We start from the raw sequence: 25,852 nt of genomic DNA, 5'->3' as shown, positions 1-25,852 counted from the left end.
TTTGACCGTTTTCATTATTTAGATGTTTGTGTTAAAGTGTTTTAATAAGCTTTGAAGCATGCACTAGGCTACCCTGGGGGTGGCATGGTAGCCTAGTGGTGAGAGCGTTGGACTGGTAACATTCTGCCCCTGAACAGGCAGTTAACCCACTGTTCCCAGGCCGTCATTGAAAATAAGAATGTGTTCTTAACTGACTTGCCTGGTTAAATAAAGGTTAAAAAAAAAAAAAAAAATGCATACAACTGTCAAACCAGACACACACACAGACACACACGCACCCTCTCTCAGTCCGTACCTCTGTTCTTCTGTTCGATAGCGAGCTGTTTCTCCAGGGTCTCCCGGAGCTCTCTTTCCCTGAACAGCTCCATCTTTAGCTCCGTCTTCTCCAGCTGCACCTGCTTCTCTTGGGCCCGTGCGTTGTCAATCGCAACCTTCAGCAGGCCCTGCACACATACACACACACAAACACACACACAAAGACATGTATAAGACCAAATACACGCCTGCAAACATGGACACACTCACATACTCACACACACAAACACACACATAATTTTAAATAGTGAAACCCTAAAAAAAAGTTATCCTTTTAAAATAAAACTATACTAAATATATTCACGTCACCAAAAAACGGATTCAAACACACTGTTTAGCAATGGTATACATTAGCCTCAACAACACCCTCTAAGGTAGCAAAGCTATTTTCTGTCCTCCTCTGGGTACATTGACAATTCAAAACCTAGGAGGTACATGGTTCTCACCCCCTCAATAAACTTACACAGTAATTATGATGACTTCTGGAGGACTTTTTCCAACCTATCAGAGCTCTTGCTGTATGAACTAACATGTTGTCCACCCAATCAAAGGATCAGAGAATTAATATATTACTGAAAGCATAAGGTACAGCTAGCTAGCACTGCAGTGCATCGGGTGTTGTGACTAGATGAATTAATGAGAAATGCAATAGGTTAAACAGTTTTGAACAAATACATATCTTCAAAAATTAAGGAGAAGCGAGAGAGAGAGAGAGCTAGTTTAATCTTCGTTTAATTTTATGCTTCTTCTTAGTTTAACTTTCACTTACTTAGCTAATGCAGCAAATTTAGGCTAACGTTACTCAACAACCTGACTCAAAACAGAGAAGAATGCTATTCATGTTAGCTAGCTGGCTAAGGCTATCCAACTCTGCAACTCTTCCAAGTCAAGACAAGCCTGCCAGTGTAACTGTTAAACAGCTTGTTGTACACTGTACTGCATAATTGTACACATGGATTGTGGGTTTACTAATGCATTAGTTCTAGTTGTTGACTATAACGTTAATATGGTGACAACGATGTAGGCTGTTAGCGGATATGGTATTAAGGTTTGGCTAGGAGAGGTTTTTGTCCCTGGTCACAGACAGCTATTGTGTTGTGCACTAGTCCTCAAGGGAAGGAAAAAAAGTGAGAGCAGGAAAGCGCGTAGATGCGATAATAAATTATATAACGAGTCCAGAGATGATGCTGAATGTGGCTGCTATGAAAGTGAACTGTGTGTGGGGCTAACCAGGGGTGTATTCATTCTGCCGATTCTATTGCAAAACGTTTCTTAAACAGAAGCAAACGTAACAGGGAAGGACCTGCCTGAATTTGTCAAATAGAAACTAATTTTCGTTGCAAAACAGATCTGTTTAGACTAATGATTACATTATTGAATGTGTCAGCTTGATTACTTATATGTGTCTCTCGACCTGTACACCTACGTTCTAAACTTTAACTTGTAGGCTAGGTTGTAGCAACCTCATGATGGGTATAGGTCAAATGTGAGTATCATCTAGTAGCCTAAACCTATCGATATTTAGCTGTGTGAATGGGATATGAATGACAGTCATACAATATGCTGTAATAGAAATAAGGCCATGCTCATAAAAAAAACAATTGTTCTCCCTAATCTTAAACAGCACCGATTGACACTGATTAATATACACTACACACCTCACTATACACATCAATATCCACAGCAATACACAATCATAGAAAACAATCACGTTTTTCAGTAAAAAGGTCCTCAATCAGCCTTTTGAAATTGCCCTAAAGGCACCAATTCATCCATCTTTAGAGAGCCTTGGAGACCATTCCACAAGCAAGGTGCAAAAAAAAAGAAAACCAGGGATCTCCAGAGTTAGCCACCCCTAAGACCATGTGTGGTATTTCAAACGTCTATAAGTTAACAATGAAGTATGGTAAGGTAGCAGTTTATGCAGGAGGGCTTTATAAACAAAAAGAGTGCAATTCATCAATCTGACTTTGCTGAAAGCTACTTAATTGAGGAAAAATGTACTTACTATGACTGTGATATGTGGTTTTGCCACCTAGCTATCTTAAGATGAATCCACTAACTGTAAGTCACTCCGGATAAGAGCGTCCTCTAAATGACTAAAATGTCAAATGTAAACCTAAATCTACGAGACTTCAGAGAGGGCCAGCCTATGCAGTGATTGCCCATACCTACCGCCCGTAATAAAGCATAGTGTGATTTGAGTAGAGTAGAGAGTAGAGTATTACTTTATTAATCCCAATTTGAGAAATTGTTTTATCACAGCATACATCATCAATGACTTACAGAAACAGGACATGCAACAATGACCAACATGATAAGCAACAAAAAATACATTGTTATACATTGTTAAATAGGAAGACCTCATAAAAAACGTTGATCAATTAAACTCGTTAAAAAGCCTCATGGCTGTGGGTAAAAATGACGGTCTAAACCTCTCTGTGGAACTTCTGGGCAGTATGAACCTGCTACTGAAGCTGCTCCTGTGTTGCATTAGAGTGCTGTCGAGTGGGTGGGTGTCATTGTCCATGTGTTTTTCCTTGCAGACTTTTATGAGCAAGTCCTGCATTGATTCCAGGCTGCAGCCAATTGTAGCACTGGCTTTCTTGATTATTTAGTCAAGCTTGTTTAAGTCCTCCTTAGTTGAATTCCCTTTCCAGCATAGGTCACTACACTCACCAGGACACTGCTATATAACATGCAAAGCCTTTGTAACATACATAAAAATATCTAAGCTTCCTTTAAAAGTAGTCTGGATTTAAATGTTTTGTAAACCCTGTGAGAGTTATTCTTCCAGTTAAGTTTGTTGTCTATTATTACACACAAGAGTCATTCTCATCACCATTAATAGAAATGTGATTAAAAACGTATTTATTTTTTCTTAAACCTACCACTCGCTCCTTGGTCTTCAGTACATTCAGGTCCAAGTAATTGGCCTCAGTTGTATCCTTGTGACAAGCATCGTCTCCTTTCATAACACAGCTTACTATAGAGGGCTTGCAGTTGCATCACAAACCACCTAGCAACCATACCTACCTGGTGCCATGTTGGATTACCAATCAGTCTGGTGGAAGTCATCCAATCACCCACATGGCTGGCTGCGTTTTGCTATCACTGGAAACTTCTGGAAGATTGACAATTATTTTGTTTCTCTAAGGACCCAGAAAACGGAGGCAGTGGGAGAACCTATTCAAGTAAGTAAATATATTTTGAAAATGATAGCTACAGGAACTTTATGTGCAGGATAACTCAAATGAGCGGCTAACATAATGTAACTTTACATACCTATAGCTATCCATGTGAATTCAATTTCCCCAGCGAGCTAACTTCACATTAGCTAGTTCGCTATCCTGATGCATTTATCATTGTAAATTAAAAACACAAACTTGAAATACATTTTGCAGCCAGGTAGCTAGCTAGCTAACAGCCATGGAAGAGGGTGAAAGGATTAGCTAGCAGTTCCAGCTGTCAGAGAACGGAGAGTAGGCTATTCTGGATAGGGCAGGTACCTTTGTGGAGGACATTATGAAAATATACTCCAGTTCCTAGCGAGAAAAACTATGAGGACAGAGAGATATAGCAACAAAATAATCAGTGCTGTCTAATTTGAGTATAAGGTAGCCTGTTTCTTTGTGATGTTCTGTCCTCAGATACAGAGAGCCGTGAAACCCTGTCTGCAGATGAAAAGCTCCCAATGAATGTCTCGAGAATAAGGGTAAATCCTTGTAAATCCATGCATTATATGTGTACGTACCTATGTTAGCAAATGAGCAAAAAAAAGTCACAATGTATAAACCTATTACAACTGGAGCAGGCCAACCCTGATGGGTGTGCAGGCTTCTGTTCCAGCTCAGCACTAACACACCTGATTCAAATTATTAAGCATAATTGGTTGATAATCAAGTGTGCTATTGCTGGGCCGGAACAGAAGTCTGCTCACCCAGTAGATCAGGGATCAGTGGAGCGAGGTTGGACAATGGCATTTACTTGTTTTTGTTAACCTGAGATTATGCTTCACTAATAATAGCCTACTTGTTACTAAGATGTCTAACCTTTACATGTGAGTTAGCTTATGTGTACACTTGATTCTTTGAAGTGAAGTGTTTAAACTTGTTTTAATTGTTTCACTTAAAACTATTATTCAGGATTGTTGATTAATCACAGCTCACAATCCTGCAATAAAGAGGGGGAGGGAATCTTTCTCATGTGTCTATGTTTTATTCTCAAATGAACATTACTTATACCTGTTTGTTCAGTTTTATAATGGACGTTTATGTGGTCAATTGTACCATCTTAATTTTGCAGTGGATAGTACTTTAAACATGAATATGCTTTTAGGCCCAAGAAAACGATACATCTACAGACACACAAAGCACACAAAATAATAGGAGAATCACATATTCATGTACAAACATTTGTTTGTGCTGAAACATTTATTTTTCCACTGAGATTTAAGATTCTGGATAAGTTTAAGCTCTATTTGATTGTCACTTTTTTCAGGATATCAGCCATGTGAACCCATTTTGCAAATGATAATGGTATGCAAAGCCAATTCAGCCATAGGCCTACTACAGTATGATGACATTAGCCTTATATGGGCATTTGCAATGCACCTCTTGACATTGTGCATCTGAAGGATAAAATAGCTTAACTCACACATTGTTTACATATTGTCATCTTTATGTTTTCAATTTAAAAACGATACCAGTAGTCAATGTATATGAGGCTAATCATTTACTCAATGTTGTACATGCCGTGTGCTGACATTAAACTGTTTGGAGCAAATCCAACCCTTGTAATCTAGGCGGTGAAATGTCTGGAAGCAGGAGATGATGGGATGCTTAGTTTAAAACATACACAAAACTATTACTACTACTACCAAGTTAAATGCCAGATACTTTTCTCCCATAAGGTCTGAGTGGCACTTGGAGTTGACACTGTGATAATGAAGATGGCTTGCCTAAGACTACCACAACAATTGCATTGTCTATGCTAAGAAGGTGTCGTACGTCAAGGTGTCGTACGTCAACTGTAAGCCCTCTATAGCAGAGTCATGAGAGAATTTCTTTAAGTGGCTCAGTTCATTGTTGAGTGTGAGGTCATGATAAACTATGTTAAATTGCATCCAATGGCTTCAATATATAGGCAGCACCTGTATATACCAGGGGTATTCAACTCTTACTCTCTTACTCTGCTGGTTTTCTGTTCTACCTGATAATTAACTACACACACCTGGTGTCCCAGGTATAAATCAGTCCTTATTAGAGGGGAACAAATGAAAAAATGCAGTGGAACAGGCTTCGAGGTCCAGAGTTGAGTTTGAGAGATATATACAATAAAGCCATAGTCTATAACCGGTATGACCGGTATGAATGTCAACTCAATGATTTGTCTTCTGCTATTTAATGAAAGGCATGACCTAATCTTATAAAATAAGCCCATTTGAATTCTTAATTTCTTAAACTCATCAACATGCTTTTTGAAAAATTACTTTTTTGTCAATTCAGATACCCAGATATTTATAAGCAGGGACACGGTCAATGAGGACACCATCCAATGCACATATGCATAAATCATTAGTTACATTTTTATGTGATTTTGGAGAGTAACATATACTGTACCTTATTTTACCTGCGTTAAGTTCCCATTTCAGTTCAACAAAGGCTTTCTGCAAAGCAATGAAGGCAGATTGAAACTTCGAAAGAGCCTGGTCAACCGTGGGGGCAAAAGCATAAAGATATATGTTCTCATTTCAAATCAAATCCAATTGTATTGGTCACATACACGTATTTAGCAGATGTTATTAGGGGTGTAGCGAAATGTTTGTAAACCAAATTATTGCCTAGGGGCTAGAAGCACGGCTGCCCTACCTATCGGCGCCATTTTCAATGTTTTGCAGATAGACCAACATTGTTAGACAGTAAAATGTACAGGACCTAAACTCGATCCCTGTGGAACACCATTCGTAGTATCAAGGAAATCTGAATCAACACCATCATAAAAAACACATTGTGTCCTGTCTGTCAAATAATTTCCAAATCAATTACACCTGATGATGATTGCAGAATCAGGAATCAATAATGAGTGGTCAACGGTATCGAAAGCCTTCGATAAGTCAATAGCAGCAGAACAGTAGTTCATCCTATCCATACCCCTTACCACATAATTTAACATCAAAGTTGCAGCAGAGATGCTGCTATGACCCGGCCTGAAACCAGACAGGTGAACATTTAGAATACATTTCATAGCTAGGAAGGATCTAAGTTGACTGTTGATTAATGATTCTACAATTTGTGCTAGGCAATACAATTTTGATATAGGGAATCATTATTTTGGTCGGAGGGGTCACCACCTTTCTGGAGACATGGGCTGCCTTCTTATCCCTGGGGATAGCACCCGAAATAGGAGGCTGGGAGAGGGAAGAGCTGTCATCAGTCGACTGCTCTTCCCTCTCCCAGAGTCAATTAAACCACCATTGCTTTCAAATAAAAAGCCTGCCAATACTGATTAAAACCATCACTTATCTCATTCTTCTCAGTAATGATGCCAGAGTCTGACTTGCTTAGGCAGGTCAGGAGAGGAATTTCCACACTTCCGTGCATTAACTGTTTTACAAAATGTTGACGGATCCCCAGCAGAGTCTGTGATAAAACGTAGAATGTAGATTGATTTAGCTTTCTTAATTGAGGAATATCTACTGTATTTTTCAATTGCCTGAAATGCTGCCAATCAGCTATCAAGGCAGTTTTTCTAACTTTGGTCCAGGCCTGATTTCTAATCATAATGAGATCTGAAAGTTCTATAGCGAACCATGGATTTGTTCTATTTTACCTCTAAGGCATTTAAAGGGCTCGTGTTTGGCTGCCAGAGATATAAAAATAGATGAGAAGAGTTCTAGAGATAATTCAGGGTCAGGCATGCAGCTTATAGAGGAAAGATGAGAACAATGTTTATCATGAAAAAAGGTTGGGGAAAATTTGAAAATGTATCTTCATAATTATACGAGGATCAATTTTGTTTCTGTTTTGTATCTCTAATACATGCGATAGACCGTGTTTTTTGTTTAGCAACAAAACTGGCCGGTGCGCAACTATGGAGCAAAATAGACTGTTCGACTTCTAAACAGCATGTAAACTATATTTTGTCTCCAAATGTTCATTGAAAACAATAATAACATTTTCACAATAGCATTTGTTGTTTCTCAAATACATGTTTAGAGTTGTTGGTTAGCTAGCTAGTGAATTTTTGCCATATTAGCACAGACATGTCATCAGTCAAAACACCTGAAACCAAGACATGGTATCAATAACAACATACAACAAACTGAAATGAGCAACCTACGATTCCTCACATGGCAGCTTCTTGTCTAGCTAGCTGACTGTTCAGAATCATAACAACGCATGCCTTCTGGCAACATCGATGTGCGCACATCATTTTTGTTGTCAGCCAACCTGCCTATACAACAGTGATCACTGACGTCATTAGCAAAGACTACACTTAATAATTACTTGTGGGGGCTATTTGTAAAAAATAAGGTCAATCAGCAAGGAATTTTTTAGCAAGGAGTTTCTTACATTCACCTGTGTAGGTTTGGAGATTAGTTGAGTCAGGTGAATGTCAAGAGAAATATTCTTCAAAAGATCAGAGGCCAGAGTAAACCAATCCAGGTTCAAATCTATTAAAATCACTAATTCAGACCATTATTTGTCCTCCACCAAACAGTTGGCACTATGCATTGGGACAGGTAGCGTCTCCAGGCATACGCCAAACTCAGATTTGTCTATTGGACTGCCAGGTGGTGAAGTGTGATTAATCACTCCAGAGAACAGGTCCGATGGCAGCGAGATTTAAACCACTCCAGCCAACGCTTGGCATTGCGCATGATGATCTTAGGCTTGTGTGCGGCTGCTCGGCCATGGATGCCCATTTCAACAAGCTCCCGATGAACAGTTATTGTGCTGATGTTGCTTCCAGAGGCAGTTTGGAATTCAGAAGTGAGTCTTGCAACCGAGGACAGACGGGTTTTATGCGCTACATGCTTCAGCACTTGGTCCTGTTCTGTGAGCTTGTGTGGTCTACTACTTCGCGGCTGAGCCGTTGTTGCTCTTAGACGTTTCCACTTCATAATAACAGCACGTTAGCATGACAGACATTTGACGAACTGTCTTGCTGGAAAGGATGCATCCTATGACCATGCCACGTTGAAAGTCACTGAGCTCTTCAGTGAGGCCATTCTACTGGCAATGTTTGTCTATGGAGATTGCGTGGATTTGTGCTTGATTTTATACACCTGTCAGCAACGGGTGTGGCTGAAAGGGTGTCCACATACAGTGCAATTGGGAATGTATTCAGACCCTTCCCATTTTCCACATTTTACTACGTTACAGCCTTACTCGAAAATGTATTTATTTTAGAATTATCTTATCAATCTACACACAATACCCCAGAATGACAAAGTGAATACTGATTTTTAGACATTTTTGCAAATGCATTAATCACAAAAAAAACAACCCTTTTTTAAATTGAGATCGAAATTGAGCTCAGGTGCAAATTGATCATCCTTGAGCGGTTTCTACAAATTGACTTGAGTCCACCTGTGGTAAATTCAATTGATTGGACATGAGTTGGAAAGGCACACACCTGTCTATATAAGGTCCCACAGTTGACAGTGCATGTCAGAGCAAAAACCATGAGGTCGAAGAATTGTCCGTAGAGCTCCGAGAAGGGATTGTGCCGAGGCACAGATCTGCAGCATTGAAGGTCCCTAAGAACATAAGACTCATCCTAAAGCTGGCCGCCCAGCCAAACTGAGCAATAGGGGGAGAAGGTCTTTGGTCAGGGAGGTGACCAAGAACCCGATGGTCACTCTGACAGAGCTCCAGAGTTCCTCTGTGGAGATGGGAGAACCTTCAAGAAGGACAACCATCTCGGCAGCACTCCACCAATGAGACCTTTATGGTAGAGTGGCCAGACGGAAGCCACTCCTCAGTAAAATGCACATGACAGCCCTCTTGGAGTTTGCCTAAAGGCACCTAAAGGACTCTCAGACCATGAGAAACAAGGTTCTCTACTCTGATGAAGCCAAGATTGAACTCTTTGGCCTGAATGCCAATTGTCACGCCTGGAGGAAAAATGGCACCCTCCCTATGGTGAAGCATTGTGGTGGCAACATCATGCTGTGGGGACGATTTTCAGAGGCAGGAACTGGGAGACTAGTTAGGATCGAGGGAAAGATTAATAGAGATCCAGAGATCCTTGATGAACACCTGCTCCAGAGCGCTCAGGACAGACTGGGGCGGAGGTTCACTTTCCAACATGACAACGACCCTAAGCACACACAGTCAAGACAACACAGGAGTGGCTTTGGGACAAGTCTTGAGAGGCCCAGCCAGAGCCCGGACTTGAACCTGATCTCTGGAAAGATCTGAAAACTGACAGTGTTTGAGAGGATCTGCAGAGAAGAATGGAAGAAGCTCCCCAAATACAGGTGTGCCAAGCTTGTAGCATCATACCCAAGAAGACTTACGGCTGTAGTCGCTGCCAAAGGTGCTTCAACAAAGTACTGAGTAAAGGTACATTTGTAAATGTGATATAAATGTGCTATTTCATTTTTTGAATTCGCTAAAAATTCAAAAAATCATCTTGCTTTGTCATTATGTGGTATTGTGTGTAGATTGAAGAGGGGGAAAACATTTAATTCAATTTTGAATAATGCTGTAACATAACAAAATGTGTAAAAAGTGAAGGATTCTGAATACTTTCCAAATGCACCGTATAGTGTACATGTTTTGGCCTAAGGCCACATCTGTAACCAAACATTCATACGTTTTGGCGATAGTGACACTTAGAGTCGATGATGCCACAAGAGTCGATTTCACATTCTGTAGTGCGTAACCCCTCAACCCTTTTTCAGTCTATCAATCTGAATATGTTGTAATCAGCAATTTCAATGTCCTTATACATAATCAAAACCTTGAGACAGGTCTCTGTGAGAACCAGAATATCAGGGCTCGTATAATGCACCCAGACATCAAGCAGGTGCAACTTTGAAATCAAACTTTGCATGTTTACGTGCAACAGCCCAAGTCCTCTAGGTGATTTGAAAACCGACGGTGTCGCCATATTTGTGGAAAATTAGAGCAACTGACCAAAACTGTGGGCAGGAGGGAGTTGATGTCTCGGACACCTGTGCATGGGTGACAGTGGCCCTTAGCCAGTCCGCAGACTGTAGACAGACACAAATTTCTCACCATCGTGCTGCCCACAATGATGGTGGTTGTGATGGAAATCAATGGAGACGGAAGCGGGGGGATGGGACTGCCTCGGGCAGGGATGGTGGGAGCAGCGGTTGTTGCCACTTGCTGGCTGCCGGCAGAAAATTCCCAGGATCAGAGCTGACTCCCGGGTATGCCTTCATCGGGGCAAAACTGTTTGATAGCTGGATCGGATATTCCAGGATAGATAAAGGACGGCCAGACAGCCTCCCTTCCTCCTATGCCTGGGGAGGCTGGTGACACTTGCTTCTGCCGCAGCTGAGCTACACAACAGGACAACCTCGCTTGATGGTGATGCATTTAGGGCAGATGAACCCCCGTCGCATCTGTTTCACCCTTTCTCTCTTCTCTTGAGTGTAAATCATCTCGCACTTATCGCATTTTGGCCCAGCCATGTGTAAAAACACGAGTACGCTAGCACTAATAGCCTGCTAGCTAGTAGCCAAGTAGGCTCTAAGCTCGAGTCAGGTTGGAGCGGTCCCAGCCACAGGGGCTAATCGTGACACGAGCTTGTAAGACGTTATGGATAAAAAAACGGCAATCCAAATGTTGATACAAAGAAATAAAATGACCATAGACTAGGCTAAAAACAGACTAAAACAAGCTAAGAATTCACAAGCCAAACAAATCAAAAACACCGGCAACACACCAGCTGGCCGTGACATCAATTTGAGAATAAGGCGAAGTAGTAAACAGGATAGCTGTTTGTTCACCCGAACCCACAATTACTAATAACCCATCCGCAACCGCCTATGTATGATGAAGTGAAAATCCGAGGCACACAGCCGACCCTAACCCCCTAAAATAGAAAATGCGCTTTAGGCTACAGTCTGAGACAGTGGAACGATTTTTTGACAGAGGATGCAGGATTTGTTTTGCCTGATATATTTAGATATATTTCTGCTTATAATTTCCAACATTTTGGCAATTATTTGGTCAAATTGTTTACAATTAGATACATGCAATTTCTCTTCTGTCATTATATATTGCTGTCGAAAACTAAATAAAACCTTGCTCACCAGAATAATATAATAAATCGATGGAATGAATGCTTCAATTTAGTTGAAATCTGTAAAGTTCTCTGTGATCTCTGCTTGTTTTGTGGAGCAAAGGCTTTTAGGGACCAGGGAGAAAATGCAATTACTCTAACAAACCGGAAATATTTTCCGTGCAAAATTTCCAAATGACATCAGCTTGACCAGTTGAAAGGAAATAGAAAGCTTTGAAAATGGCCCAACATGTTTCTGATAAGATTTCAAATCATTCCCATGGTGAATACCGAGGCCTGCTACACTAGGAAACCACACACTACTGAGAGACTTTGATATTACCGGCCACAATTGATATGGTGAAAACAATGTGTGGGGAGGCAGAGGCACAAAAACTCACATCAATACCTTTGTCAGATAAACAAAGAATGTATGCTATTGCTAGCAATAAAGATGAAACTGACTGAACAACTAAAAAACTCCCTATCTTATGCTCTCCAAATGGACGTTAGCTGTGAGGGCCGAGATACCCATGCATTGACTTTTGTTCGATATAAATGTCAGGGGATGCTATTCACAAAGACATATTGTTCTGTCTCACAATTCCTGAGCATGAAATGACACAGTGTGCTGCGTGGCTTTATTGACAAAAAACAGATTCCATGAGATTGAAGGGTGGGCTTTTGCTCCATCTATGGCGGAATGGTGGGCAGGCTTCTGCACTCTAGTTATGAATGTGTTTCCCTCTGCCATATGGACACATTGTATTATACACCGAGAGCAACTGGTGGCAAAAGAGCTGAGATATACTGCAGCAGGTATCTTTGATTATAAACTACATCAAACCACATCCACTGTGCACACTCCTGTTTGCAAATGTGTGGAGATATGGGATCAGAGGAGGACAATGTTCTATCTCACACTGAGGCTTGGTGGTTATCTAGGGGGAGTGTTGGAAAGATTTCTTCGCATTGAGACTAACTGTTGTCATTCACAATGGAAGTAAAAAAAGACCTAGTTTATTTTCTGTGTAATGAAAAGGAAATGTGTCTCCTTGCCTATGTAACAGACATATTTGGGAAACTGAATGAACTGAACGCAAGCATGCAGGATAAATACAAAAACATACTATAGATGAGTGACCAAAGCAGTGAATTCAGAGGAAATAATTATTATTGGAGAAAGTCTTTCAAAAGCAAACCATAAGTGTCACGAGTGACGATTGCTCACCTCCAACGCTTGGAAGAGCACATTGGAACCTACTTCCCAATCCGTTTGACCTTGATCCTGGTTCAGTTGACAAGCCGGTCAGTGAAATCGAACAGCCGATCGAGCTATCATGTGACTGAATGATGCAGACAATATCTTCACTGGTTTTGGTTCCTGACTCAAAGGGAATTACATTGCCATCTCCCTCTGAGCATAAATGCTGTGTTCAAAACAATTGGGAACTCAGAACTGGGAACACGGAAATCTCAGACTTCAGTGCTTTCAAGACAATGAAACTATGAAAAAAAGGAGCTCTGACTGGGATTCTTATGTTTATTTTTTTCATCCAACTCAGAAGCATTGGAATACCGTGGGAAGCATTGAAGTCAACATGGGCCAGCATCCCTGTGCTTTTGACACCTTGTAGTCCATGCGTCGAATAATTAAGGCTGTTCTGAGGGCAAAAGGGGGCAATATTAGGAATGTATATTAGGAAAGCACTCAATATTAGGAATGTATTCCTAGTTTTTTACACTCAGTGTATAGTTTTCTTCTAAAGTATGTTAGATACTACTGCACTGTTGGAGCTAGAAACACAAGCATTTCGCTACACCTGCAATAACATCTGCTAAATATATGTATGTGACCAATACAATTTGAAGGAGTGACAGATTTATCTGACACCTCTTGATCATAGTGGTGAAATACAGGTGTACAGGGGAGAATGGGGGAGGATCATGTTGAGGCCTTTTCTATCATCTTCCAATCTATACTCCTTTTGCCTCTTTGGCCCTCCTATAAGGATTTATCCAACCTCTGACACTAAACTGAAGAAGATTATGATAGGAAAGATAGACAGTAAAATATCAATACAGCTAGTCTCCCAAGACAGACAGGTTGCCTCACACATGAACAATGTTCCAGCATACATGAATAATGTCCAGTTGGTAGTTGGAAATGGACTCACAGGAAATCCGCCCAGAGCCTTATCCTTTTGTGCCCTGGTTTAACGTTCCCACCGCATACAAAATTGGTAGCTAGCTAGATAGAGAGCTCTGAGAGTATTTTCAACGAGTGTATTTTGCATGTGAGCAGTTTGCATGCACCATGATTGCTAAAGTTAGCATTCCACCACTGACTGGCTGTGGCTATAATTAACTAGCTATCTGCGTCTGCATGTCAGCGCCTCTGACATGTTTCTGAGGTGATTCTTTTTCAAGAGCACTATTCCTGCCCACATTTTAAGCCCCACCTACTCAAACTCGTGATTTGTTGGGAGAGATGAAGAGAAAACTCCCCAACTTTCTCAGACCTATTGCTGTTGCTCTAGGTCTGGGTTTTCCGAGACTAATTATCTCAGAATGATCACCACTGATATACAAGCATCTTTCTCAGGCTTTTATAGCCATGCTACTCCTACTGTACATGGATAACTCATTATTATAGTCTCCATTCTGTGCAGCGTCCGTTTTTACAACAATTACTCTCCAAATGCAGTGGGCTATAGCTTACTAATTGTTGGTTCCCTTGACCCCAATTTAGACTAAGTTGCTTTATCTCAATTTTCTGCTCAGTTTCATTTTGTTGATTTGTATATTAGTATTAAACGCCAAGATCGTTATCAGAGATGACTTACTCGAGTATTGGAGCTGTGTGTGTGTGTGTGTGTGTCTGTGCGTGTGGTTTTCTAATTAACACGTAGATCAAAGGGATCACCTTGGAGGACACTGTGCTCTGATGTCCACGTATTGGAGTATTGGAGCAGCGAGCAGGGCAGTGCTGTATCCACATCATTACAGTCTGATATAGAACGCCAAGGCATTTATCTCTCTGACTGCTAGTGCTGAGCGATTAAACAAAATGTCGGTTTTTAAACAACTAATTGACCGACGTTGTATTTTTTCTGTGAGCTCGATGCGCAGTTTCTATAGAGATCAGATCTGTGCGACATAGTAGAGAGTTGTAGTTTCCAAAAGGCCAATATTCTACATAAAGTACCAGTCAAAAGTTTGGACACACCAACTCATTCAAGGGTTTTTCTTTATTTTACTATTTTCTACGTAGCAGAATAATAGTGAAGACATGAAAACTATGAAAAAACACATATGGAATCATGTAGTAACCCAAAAAATGTTAAACAAATCAAAATATATTTTAAAGTAGCCACCCGTTGCCTTGATGACAGCTTTGCACACTCTTGGCATTCTCTCAAACAGCTTTACCTGGAATGCTTTTCAAACAGTTTTGAAGGGATTCCCACTTATGCTGGGCACTTGTTGGCTGCTTTTCTTTCACTCTGCGGTCCAACTCATCCCAAACCATCTCAATTGGGTTGAGGTCTGGTGATTTTGGAGGCCAGGTCATCTTATGCAGCACTCCATCACTCTTCTTATTGGTCAAATAGCCCTTACACAGCCTGGAGGTGTGTTGGGTCATTGTCCTGTTGAAAAACAAATCATAGTCCCACTAAGCGCAAACCAAATGTGATGACGTATCGCTGCAGAATGCTGCGGTAGCCGTGCTGCTTAAGTGTCCCTTGAAAAAAAAATCACAGACAGCATCACCAGCAAAGCACCCCCACACCATCAGACTCACAAACCAAAAATCGCACATTTGACCTCATCAGACCAAAGGACAGATATCCACCGGTCTAATGTCCATTACTCGTGTTTATTGGCACTAGCAAGTCCATTCTTCTTATTGGTGTCCTTTAGTAGTGGTTTCTTAGCAGAAATTTGACCATGAAAGCCTGATTCTCGCAGTCTCTTCTGAACAGTTGATGTTGAGATGTGTCTGTTACTTGAACTTACGTGAAGAATTTATTTGGCTGCAATTTCTGAGGCTGGTAACTCTAATGAACTTACCCTCTGCAGCAGAGGTAACTCTGGGTCTTCCTTTCCTGTGGCAGTTCTCATGAGAGCGAGTTTCATCATAGCGCTTGATGGTTTTTGCAACTGCACTTGAAGAAACATTCAACGTTCTGGACATTTTCCACATTGACTGACCGTCATTTCTTAAAGAAATGATGGACTGTCTTTTCTCTTTGCTTATTTGAGCTGTTCTTGCCATAATATGGACTTGATATTTTACCAAATAGGACTATCTTCTGTATAACACCCCTGCCTTGTCACAACACAACTGATTGGCTCAAACGCATTAAGAAGGAAAGAAATTCCACAAATGAACTTTTAACAGGGCACACTGTTAATTGAAATGCATTCCAGTTGACTACCTCATGAAGCTGGTTGTGCCCTTGTGATTCCATAGGTTTTATTTTATAGTTTTGACATCTTCACTATTTTTCTACAATGTAGAAAATAGTATGAAATAAAGAAAACACTTGAATGAGTAGGTTTGTCCAGCCTTTTGACTGGTACTGTAGTTTAGCGTAGAAAACCTGATAATTAACTACAATGACCATAATAAATAACACGCCAGCCTACTTGTCCGGTCTGTGTGGAATAGCCACGGACACAGAGAGTAAAGAACACGCGATCGAGAGGGATAGAAAGCAGTTGCTTTGTGAAGTAGCTTTACCTTAAAATACATGATCTAAGTGATTGATAGTTTGTAGTCAGCAGTCATAAAAATATGTTTTAACTACTTAAATAGGGATTTTGTCAGATAGCAGCAGCTCTATAGAGATGAGATGATGACTTGGAATGAAATAATGAAGTCATCATAATAAATATAAGAATGGAATCCGAAATAGAAAAATATATATTTTTAATTGTTTTTAAAATAATTGAACGGAAACAGAACCGACCTCAAAAAGCTCCCTATCCATAAAGTGTCTCAGAGCATGAGCTCTGACCTGTGATCAGTTTTACCATTCAGATCACAATGAATAAGATTATTATGGAATGGATTCTAGATCAGAACTTCCATCCTGAGATGATTTGTGAATTCTGGCCCTAGTCTTTGCAGTTGCAGGCTAAATGGCACTCAGACAAATGGCTATACTAACTGATGTTTTCTTTACTCTATTGCGTATTAGCTAGGATATTTTATATTGATTCTCTGTAGACTACTCCTGAGGCCTACCTGTATAGTATTGCTAAGGTTTACATGTATAGTATTGCTAAGGTCTACCTGTATAGAGTATTAGTTAAGCTTACCTGTATATAGTATTGCTAAGGTTTACATGTATAGTATTGCTAAGGTCTACCTGTATAGAGTATTAGTTAGGCTTACCTGTATATAGTATTGCTAAGGCAAACCTGTAGAGTATTGCTAAGGCCTACTAGTAGAGTATTGCTAATGCTTACCTGTAGAGTATAGCTAAGGCCTGTCTGTAGAGTATTGGTAAGTTGAACCTGCATAGTATATCTAAGACCTACCTGTATTGAGCATTTGTAAGACATACTTGTATTGTGACGAGTATATTACTAAAGTGAATGTGAGGCCACTGTACCTGTGTGTTGTTAGTGAAAACAGTCTATATTGGTCTGACCTACATGCACTGTATATACCCTGTCAATGAATAAGGCCAATAGCATACCTGTATGTTAGTGAGAAGAGTCTCTCTTAGTCAGACCAACTGTACCTGTAAGTTAGTGAGAGTCTCTAATGGTCAGACCTAATTGTATGTTAGTGAGGAGCACCTCCATTGGTCAGGCCCACTGTACCTGTATGTTAGTGAGAAGAGTCTCTATTGATGACAGGCCGTCTGGGAACAGGAATGGCGAAGGGAAGCCAGGTGGTAGACCCTGTCCAGTCAATGACAGCCTCTCGTAGCTGTCTCTCGCAGTCGGGGTGCACATTGGATTGTCGTCTAGAATTAGACCCAAAACAAGAATACAGAACAAGTCAGGACAAGTAGCCTGCTGTGTATTTAAACAGAAGATTGACTCTTATTCATTCACAACAGTGTTTATATAGGTAGTAAACTCTAAGATTCAGGCAATCAGAGCTCTCAGGTCCACTCTGATAGACAATCCAGTCCAGGGGTGAATCTCAAAAGTATTTATTTAAATATGCGCCTCCTTAAATCGCAGGAGAAGATCCAAGATTGACTACCCTACACTGTCTCTCTCAGGCTCTAAGCCAACATCCATCCAGGACATACATTCAGCTTTTCCCAGTGAATGGATGTAATCATGTGCATTCCCAAATAAGAAGAAGCAGGGCTACAGAGCTCAATTACCTCAGGTGGTTCAGCTTCCTTTGTGTACGCATGCACGGGTGCCTGTCAAACCTATAAGATGGCACCATGTACACATTATCGAGAAAGTAATATATATATATCAATAGAGAGAGAGAGAGAGAGACCAGCCATGTTTCTGACATTATCTCTATACTCTATCAGGAAGAGGTGCCACATTATGTTTATGTCTAGAAAGCCTTTAGTCAACCACTAACAATACAAACACACCACACAAAAAAACACACACGCGTACATGCACACAAACACACCTCAAAATTATATATTATGTGCCATCAATTCCTTGTTAACTCAATTTTTATCAAATCCACTTTGATTCTTTTAACACTGCACTCTGGCTGTGTTCTGTGCAGGTTCTCTCTCATCCACTATTCATACATGTTTATGTGTCAGAGTGATCCTGCACAAACACAGGCTATCTATCTATCTATCTATCTATCTATCTATCTATCTATCTATCTATCTATCTATCTATCTATCTATCTATCTATATCTGTATATCTCTCCCTCTCCCTCTCTCCCTCTCTCTCCTCTCTCTCTCTCTCTCTCTCTCCCTCCCTCTCTCTCCCTCTCTCCCTCTCTCCCTCTCTCCCTCCCTCCCTCCCTCCAAACTCCCTCCTCACAGTCGCTCTCCTCTCTCTCCCTCCACATAGTCTCTATCTCTTTCTCTCTCTCCTCCTAACAATATTCAGCCAAGTGGTAGGAACAGCTGGTCGGCCATTAATTAGTTTAAAGTATTTATTTCACCGATCCTCAGAGCAGATAGAGCCAAAACATTGGAGATTATTTTGAACATCTGCAAATGCCCTGGAAACATGGACTCACTGGCAGGCAGTGGATCCACAGTTTTCTTTTTTTTTTTTGAGATGGAAAAAGTGAAGTATGCAATGTTGGTCTGTGGGGGATGTCAACAACATTTCTCTTCTTTTTTTTTACTCCTCTCTTTTTGTATCTTTTCATTCCTGTTGATTCATTTTAATGGATGGATGTATACTTTTGGGATGGCGACTGACTGAAGCAGACTTGAGGAGAGAGCTCCCGAGTTTAAAATAGTTTTATGACTAAATAGCCATTAAATAACCATTTTACTGCATATTGCAGATTTACTAAGTTAAAATGGTAGATGATGCCTGGGAAAAATAAAGTGAAGGGGGAACAAGCAACTTTAGCAAACAACTCCCTGCAAAATCAGCCAATGATGGCAGCAACGACTACCACTGGCGAAGACAACTTGACCATCTCCCTGGTGGCCGAATTGGAGAAGAACCGTGCTGCCCTCTTAGCTGAGATGGAAACCTCGCTAACAATGTCCCTCTCGCCCATACAATCATCGCTGAACGTGATTCGTCTGACAGTGGAATCATATGGCCTTTGTCTGACTGACATAAAGAAGGCTCTTTCTGACCACAGTGACAGGCTGACACCCTCGAAGCCACGGTGGTTGTGCGGCATCATAAAAGACAAAATGGACGACCTTGAAAATCGCTCTCAATAACTTGTGAGTGGTAGGACTCTGAGGGCTGTGAGGGAGCTGAGGGCTGTGAGGGAGCGCTTTGCACGAGATTTCATGTCAAAGTTCATATTGGAAATATTAGGCGATGATACGTTCGTATCTCCGCCAGAGCTGGTCAGAGTGCACCACTCATTGAGAGATTGGATGGTCACTCACCCTTCGCCAGCCTATGCTAATGATATTCCTCCACTACCAGGAGAAGGAACAGGTGTTGGAGTTAGCAAGGAGCTTTTCTATCAGGGGAATAAAATGTTCCTATTCCAGGACCTGAGCACTCAACTCACCAAGAAATGTGCCACTTTCAATGAAATGAAAGTTGTAACAGGGGGGCATCAAGTTTACACTCCGCCTTTCTACACTCCGCCATCTGGCAGAGCTGCATTTTTACTACCAGGACATGGAGCGCAAGTTCAACACAGCAGCAGAGGCTGAGTCCTTTTACAACCAGCATCGGTTCAGCTGAGTTATATGTGAACTATCCCACTATGCGCACACCGAAGTGGAATATCAGACAATATGTGCAGTACACTGGATTATTTTGTACAAACCCTATTTACTTTTTTTTTTACCCCCTTTTTCTCCCCAATATAATGATATCCAGTTGCGATCTTGTCTTATCTCGGCAACTCCGCAACAGGCTCGGGAGAGGAGAAGGTGGAGTCATGCGTCCTCCGACACATGACCCGCCTAACCATGCTCCTTAACACCCGCCCGCTTGACCTGGAAGCTGCACCAATGTGTCGGAGGACACACAGTTCAACTGGCGACCGGGGTTAACTCGCAGGCACCCGGCCCGCCTCAAGGAGTTGCTATGGTCGCGATGAGCCAAATAAAGCCCCACTGGCCAAACCCTCCCCTAACCCAGGTGATGCTGGTCCAATTGTGCACCGCTCTATGGGACCCCTGGTCACGGCCGGATCGAACCCGGGTCTGTAGTGACGTCTCAAGCACTGCGATGCAGTGCCTTAGACCGCTGTGCCACTCATGATGCCTTCCTACTGACTTTTTAAATAGCCAACTGGCTGGACACATGAAACTCTGGTTATGTTGTAGTTAAACAGGTGATACTTGTTTACTTATTTTCTACGGTAGTATAACTGTGTTCCTCACGCATATGGAGTTGGAATTTTAACGTCACGTGAGCCTTACAGTGGGATCATATCGACTACATTAAAGACCATATTGGCAATGTACATAACTTTTCATTCCTGTTTCATTTGGCACCAACTTGATGGATTGCCAAGGACTGAGAAAAGATGTAATCTCTTTTCTCATAATTTCTGTCTGATCATTCCACTCACTCAAGAAAGGATCGCTTGTGTGAATTCACAGCTAAAGTTAAGTTTAGCCAACATTTATGTTACAACTATTAATATGTTTACTTATACTATGGGAACATTTTCCTTTACCTGTTTTGGTGTCGCTTGGTTGGCTAATGTATGTAACTATCCTAACCGTTTAACCATTAACCTTTGAGTTCTACTGCGTCTTCAGTTTGTTTCTTTTGGGGGAAGTGTAAGTAACCTGTGACTCTATTCTCTGCACTGACACGTGAGCTAAATAGTATGGCCCAAACACAAACATAAGCAGGTCGCTTTCCCGCATGGTGTTCTGATTTGATTTTCATTCACAGCCACTGGCAGGCCAATGCCTAGGAACCTATCCCCGCCTCTTCTTCGTTGAAGAGTCTGAAAGCAGATATTATATTTTTTCAACACATGTACATAATACTTACAAGCATAGACTTTCTAGGCCATAGCTTGTGCACATTTTTTAAAATCTAAATGTAACCTTAGTGTAATGGCTTTCCTCTTCCTCTTCTAAGGAGGAGTAGCAAGGATCGGACCAATACGCAGCGCGGTAAGTGTCCATGATACTTTAATAATAACTGAACACGACTCTATACAAAAATAACAAAGTGAATGGAAACGAAAACCCGAAACAGTCCTGAATGGTGACAAACAACAAAACAGGAAACAATCACCCACACCACACAGATGGGAAAAGGCTACCTAAGTATGATTCTCAATCAGACAACTAACGACACCTGCCTCTGATTGAGAACCATACCAGGCCCAACACAAAACACAACATAGAAAAACAAACATAGACAACCCACCCCAACTCACACCCTGACCAACCTAAAAAACTAAGGCCAGAACATGACAATTAGAATGACAGGTGCAGCGATACTCATAAGGAAAAAGATACAGTTCACATCAACATAGGTCCCCTATTATACCAATGGCCGCTACGTAATAGTGACTGGCACAGTTTGGCGAACCCCAGTTGTTCTTGTAAGTGTGAACTCCCCAAAATGGGATTAAATCAAAGTCATGAAGAAACTCTTCTCCTCACTCTCCAATCTAAACACACAGTATTTTATACTTGGGGGATGACATAAACTGTGTCCCCAGGGTCAGATGGCTACCCGAATAATTTTTAAAGAATTTTTCTGAACAACTAACCCCTCTGCTATTAGATATTTTTGAAGACTCACTCCAGCAAGGTACACTACCTCATACTCTTACTCAGGCTTCCATCTCTTTAACATTGAAGAAAAACAAAGATCCAACCAACTGCTTTTCATTTCAACCGATCTCTCTCCTTAACATAGATGTAAAAAGTCTGGCAAAGATGCTTGTTTGTAGATTAGAGACGGTCCTACACACTGTGATATCAGAGGACCAAACTGGGTTTATAAGGACCTTCTGAAAGACTTCTTAGTATCATTCACTCTCCAGCTTCTCCAAACAAATCTTAAGTGGTAGATTCTCTTGATGCGAGAATGCCTTTGATAGAGTAGAATGGTAATTTCTGTTCTTTACAATTAAAATGGCTTTGGAAATACATTTACATCCTGGATATGGCTACTCCACACCTATCCCCAGGCACGTGTATGCACTAACTCTTTTCATTCCAAATTTCTCCTTTAACCCATGGCACACATCAGGGATGCTCCATTTCGCCCCTCCTCTTTGCTCTTGCTATTGAACCTTTGTCAATTGCATTAAAGAACAGTCTGCTATTTTCAGGTATTAGGAGAGGGGATTGGGACCACAGAGTGTCACTTTACGCCGATGATTTCCTCCTCTTTGTTTCGGACCCTATACTTTGTATCTTATCTATTTTAAAAGATTTTGGAACTTTATCAGGGTACAAACTGAATTTAGGGAAAAGTTCATGCTTAATTATTAATCAATTGCCTATGGGTATAACACAATTCTGCTGCCCTTCGGCTTATCTAAAGCAAGGTTTAGGTGCCTGGGAATATAATATCACCTGATCCCTTCATTCACTGTTAGAGCAGGACTTCTCTACTCTTACAGCAAAGCTGAAAAATGAACCAATTTATTTATATTTTTTATTTGTTTGTTGTTTTTTTGTGTACTTTTTACCCCTTTTTCTCCCTAATTGGTAGTTACAGGTCTTGTCACATCGATGCAAATCCCATGCGGACTTGGGAAAGGTCGAGAGCCAAATCCTCCACATCACGACTCAGCCAAGCCGCACTCCTTCTTGACACACTGCTCGCTTAACCCGGAAGCCATCCTCACCAATGTGTCGAAACACCATACAGCTGATGACCGAAGCCAGTGGGCATGCACCCGGCAGCCACAAGTAGTCACTAGAGAGCGCATTGGGACAAGGACATCCCAGCCGGCCAAACCCTACCCTAACTTGGACAACACTGGGTCAATTGTGCACCACCTCATGGGGATCCCGGTCACGGCCGGCTGCAACACAGCCCGGTATCGAACCCGGATCTGTAGTGCCGCCTCTAGCACTGATCAGTGCCTTAGACCGTTGTGCCACATGGGAGGCCCACACCTGCCAAACTTGACTCAGGGTTAATATCCTGGAATAGGAAAGGTCTGACATTTTTGAAAGATTTGAACGTTAATGGTAACTTTGCCAGTTTTAATGAGCTATATACCACTTTCAATCTGCAGCAATTTTATTTATTTAGACATTGTTAAGTCACTTTGTTCAATCCCACTCTTCTACATTACCAATACTTCTGCTGGCTTATGGTATTGACTGTTTTGCCTGATGTGGCCAAAGGGACACGTATCATTTCTTTATGATTTCTTATTGCCAGGAAATAGTCCAGCTTTGCGCAAAATTAAGACTGTTTGGGAAGGAGAACTCGGGGTTTCATTTTCTAATCAGCGGTGGACAAAAGCACTGGAGAAAGTAAATTCTTCCTCCTCCTGTGCAAGGCCTGATTTAATGTAATGTCCACCATGGGATACATTTCACCAAGACCAAACTAGCCAAGATTATCCCAGAAGTGGTAGACTCTTGCGATAGATGCTCGCAATCAACAGCTAACTTGACCCATATGTTAGGGTCATGACCCATGTTGGCGGAATCCTGGAAATTGTTCTTTGGTACAATCTCTGAGGTATTGGAGATGACTATAGTTCCATCTCCTCAGATCGCTATACTTGGGATTGTTGAGGAAGTTGTGAATCTCACATATAAACAGACTGGTGTCATCTCCTTTGGCTCCTTTATTGCTCGTAGTAAAATACTCCTGATTTGGAAAGCCCACTCACTTCCATCAGCCATGTCTTGGATATGGGATGTTATGCTTAGAAAAAAAGAAAATTATTTATTAGGGGTGTCTGTAGAGAATGTTTTTACACATTTGCAACCAGGATATCATTGATCTTCTGTTCTCCTTCCTCTCCTATTATGGAATCCTTTTCATTTTTATTCCACATATGCACGTGTTATTATCCTACTGGTATTGTATTTCAACTGCTAAGTACGTGTAATATGGTGTCTGTTTCTAAAAGTCATGCACAATTTAGGAACATTGTATTACTATTTATATTATTATTTTATTATTATTGTTATTTAAATATTTTATTTTACTATTTTGATTGATTTATTTTACTATTTTGATATATATTATCTGTTACTATTTCATTTTAAGGGCAGGGAGGTTTGGGGGATCATTAGGGAATGTTCTGAAACTGTTGTATATCATTTCTTCAATAAAATATTGATTAAAAAAAATAATGGATGGATGAATTGAAATTTGGTTTGTAAATTAACTTCATAAAACAATTATGAATCGCCTACTTTTAAGAAGTCACTTCTGTGGTAATTTGTTGTTGTTTGTGTTTTTACTGGTTTACTGTGGAATAAGTGAGCATATGAAAAAATTATATCCTATATAACAAGAGCTACACTAAATGTTTTTCTTCTTCTTTTTACTTCTTCTTTACTGAACCGTTAAAAAACTACAATATCATTTAAAATACTTGTCAGAGCACATCATTGGAATGGCAACCAATGCCTTAAAGCGGCACCAACAATAACATAACCACCGAACTCCAATGACCTGTGATGTTGTTCATATACATGTACAACATCTACCATTTGCATTTATTACATTACACGTTAACATAGCCTCCCCCTCTGCCAAACGCTGCAAATATCCCGTCCAATAAAATCAGCATAACTGCAGCCGAAGCTAGTAGACCTCAGGGAGAGAAGGCCTGTTGTTGTAGCTTTGTAATTGATTTGTACTGTGGGCACTTTGTCCCTTATTTAGTGTTGGCATTCATCATAAATCATTGCTTTAACAAACTCCGGCTTTGCACTCAGCAGGCCTACCCTCCTGCAATACGAAGGCAGATCACAGAGAATATTTGATCGCTTTGTTGCAGAGGAAACAACCTGTCACACAGCAAGGGAAAAGCTAACAGCTTTGTGTTTTGTTCGAAATAGACTAACAACTACAGAGCTGAACAGTGACGCTTGTCAGAGTAAATTTCATTTTCACCAAGATAGGTGTGTAGGCAAATACAGGAAGGTGGAAGCAAATAAACGGCTGATTCAGTTGATATTCAGTAATCTTTTTCTTGTTTTGCTTGAGCTGTCTTTTACTGGTAGCAAATACACTGATAATTCAATAAATATAAAGTAATCACTATTTGTTCACTATATTTATCAGAACTCCTGATCTGTTTTTTTCTTAGTCAGGCTTTCACCAGACCTTTTCCTCCCTTCTCCTAATTTTCTCCCATCCCCATACCGCTCCCCTTCTCTCCTCTACTCTGGCTCTCCTAGCCTGCTGGCATGTGTTTGCATGTTTATTCCTCACCATCACTCCGGCATCATTGACTTCAACTCAATTACGGCGAGAGACGCTGGAGTGATGGAGCCGATTGGAATGGAGTGCCGAATTTCCAGGTGATACTTCTCCGCTAGTGAGCGCTGCCAGCAGCAGCTGTGACAGTCTCTTGTGCTGTATGTAGGCTACTCTAAATAGGGCCTCCGCTGTGAAATACTTGTGGAACAAACCCCCCTCTCTCAGGTCAACCATGTCACAAATAACATTGTTTCAGCTGGATAATAACATTTTGGGACA

General features: G+C 40.9%; 1 protein-coding gene across 4 annotated transcripts in view; it reads right to left on the bottom strand.

Moving 5' to 3' along the window:
* LOC118367224 (dachshund homolog 1-like) overlaps window positions 1–25,852 on the bottom strand; it is a 264,907-nt gene that overhangs the window by 14,691 nt on the left and 224,364 nt on the right. For all 4 annotated transcript variants that reach the window (XM_035750417.2, XM_035750418.2, XM_035750419.2 and 1 more), the window contains 2 exons: window positions 17,416–17,561; window positions 296–443 (listed from right to left, as the gene is read on the bottom strand). In XM_035750417.2, coding sequence (XP_035606310.1) covers window positions 296–443; window positions 17,416–17,561 — 294 coding nt within the window. The remainder of the gene's footprint in view (window positions 1–295; window positions 444–17,415; window positions 17,562–25,852) is intronic.

Source organism: Oncorhynchus keta, chromosome 34 (assembly GCF_023373465.1).
Source record: "Oncorhynchus keta strain PuntledgeMale-10-30-2019 chromosome 34, Oket_V2, whole genome shotgun sequence".
NCBI classification, from domain to species: Eukaryota; Metazoa; Chordata; class Actinopteri; order Salmoniformes; family Salmonidae; genus Oncorhynchus; species Oncorhynchus keta.
The sequence above is the reverse complement of the archived record's forward strand: the minus strand, read 5'-3'. Positions and strand labels throughout refer to the sequence as shown.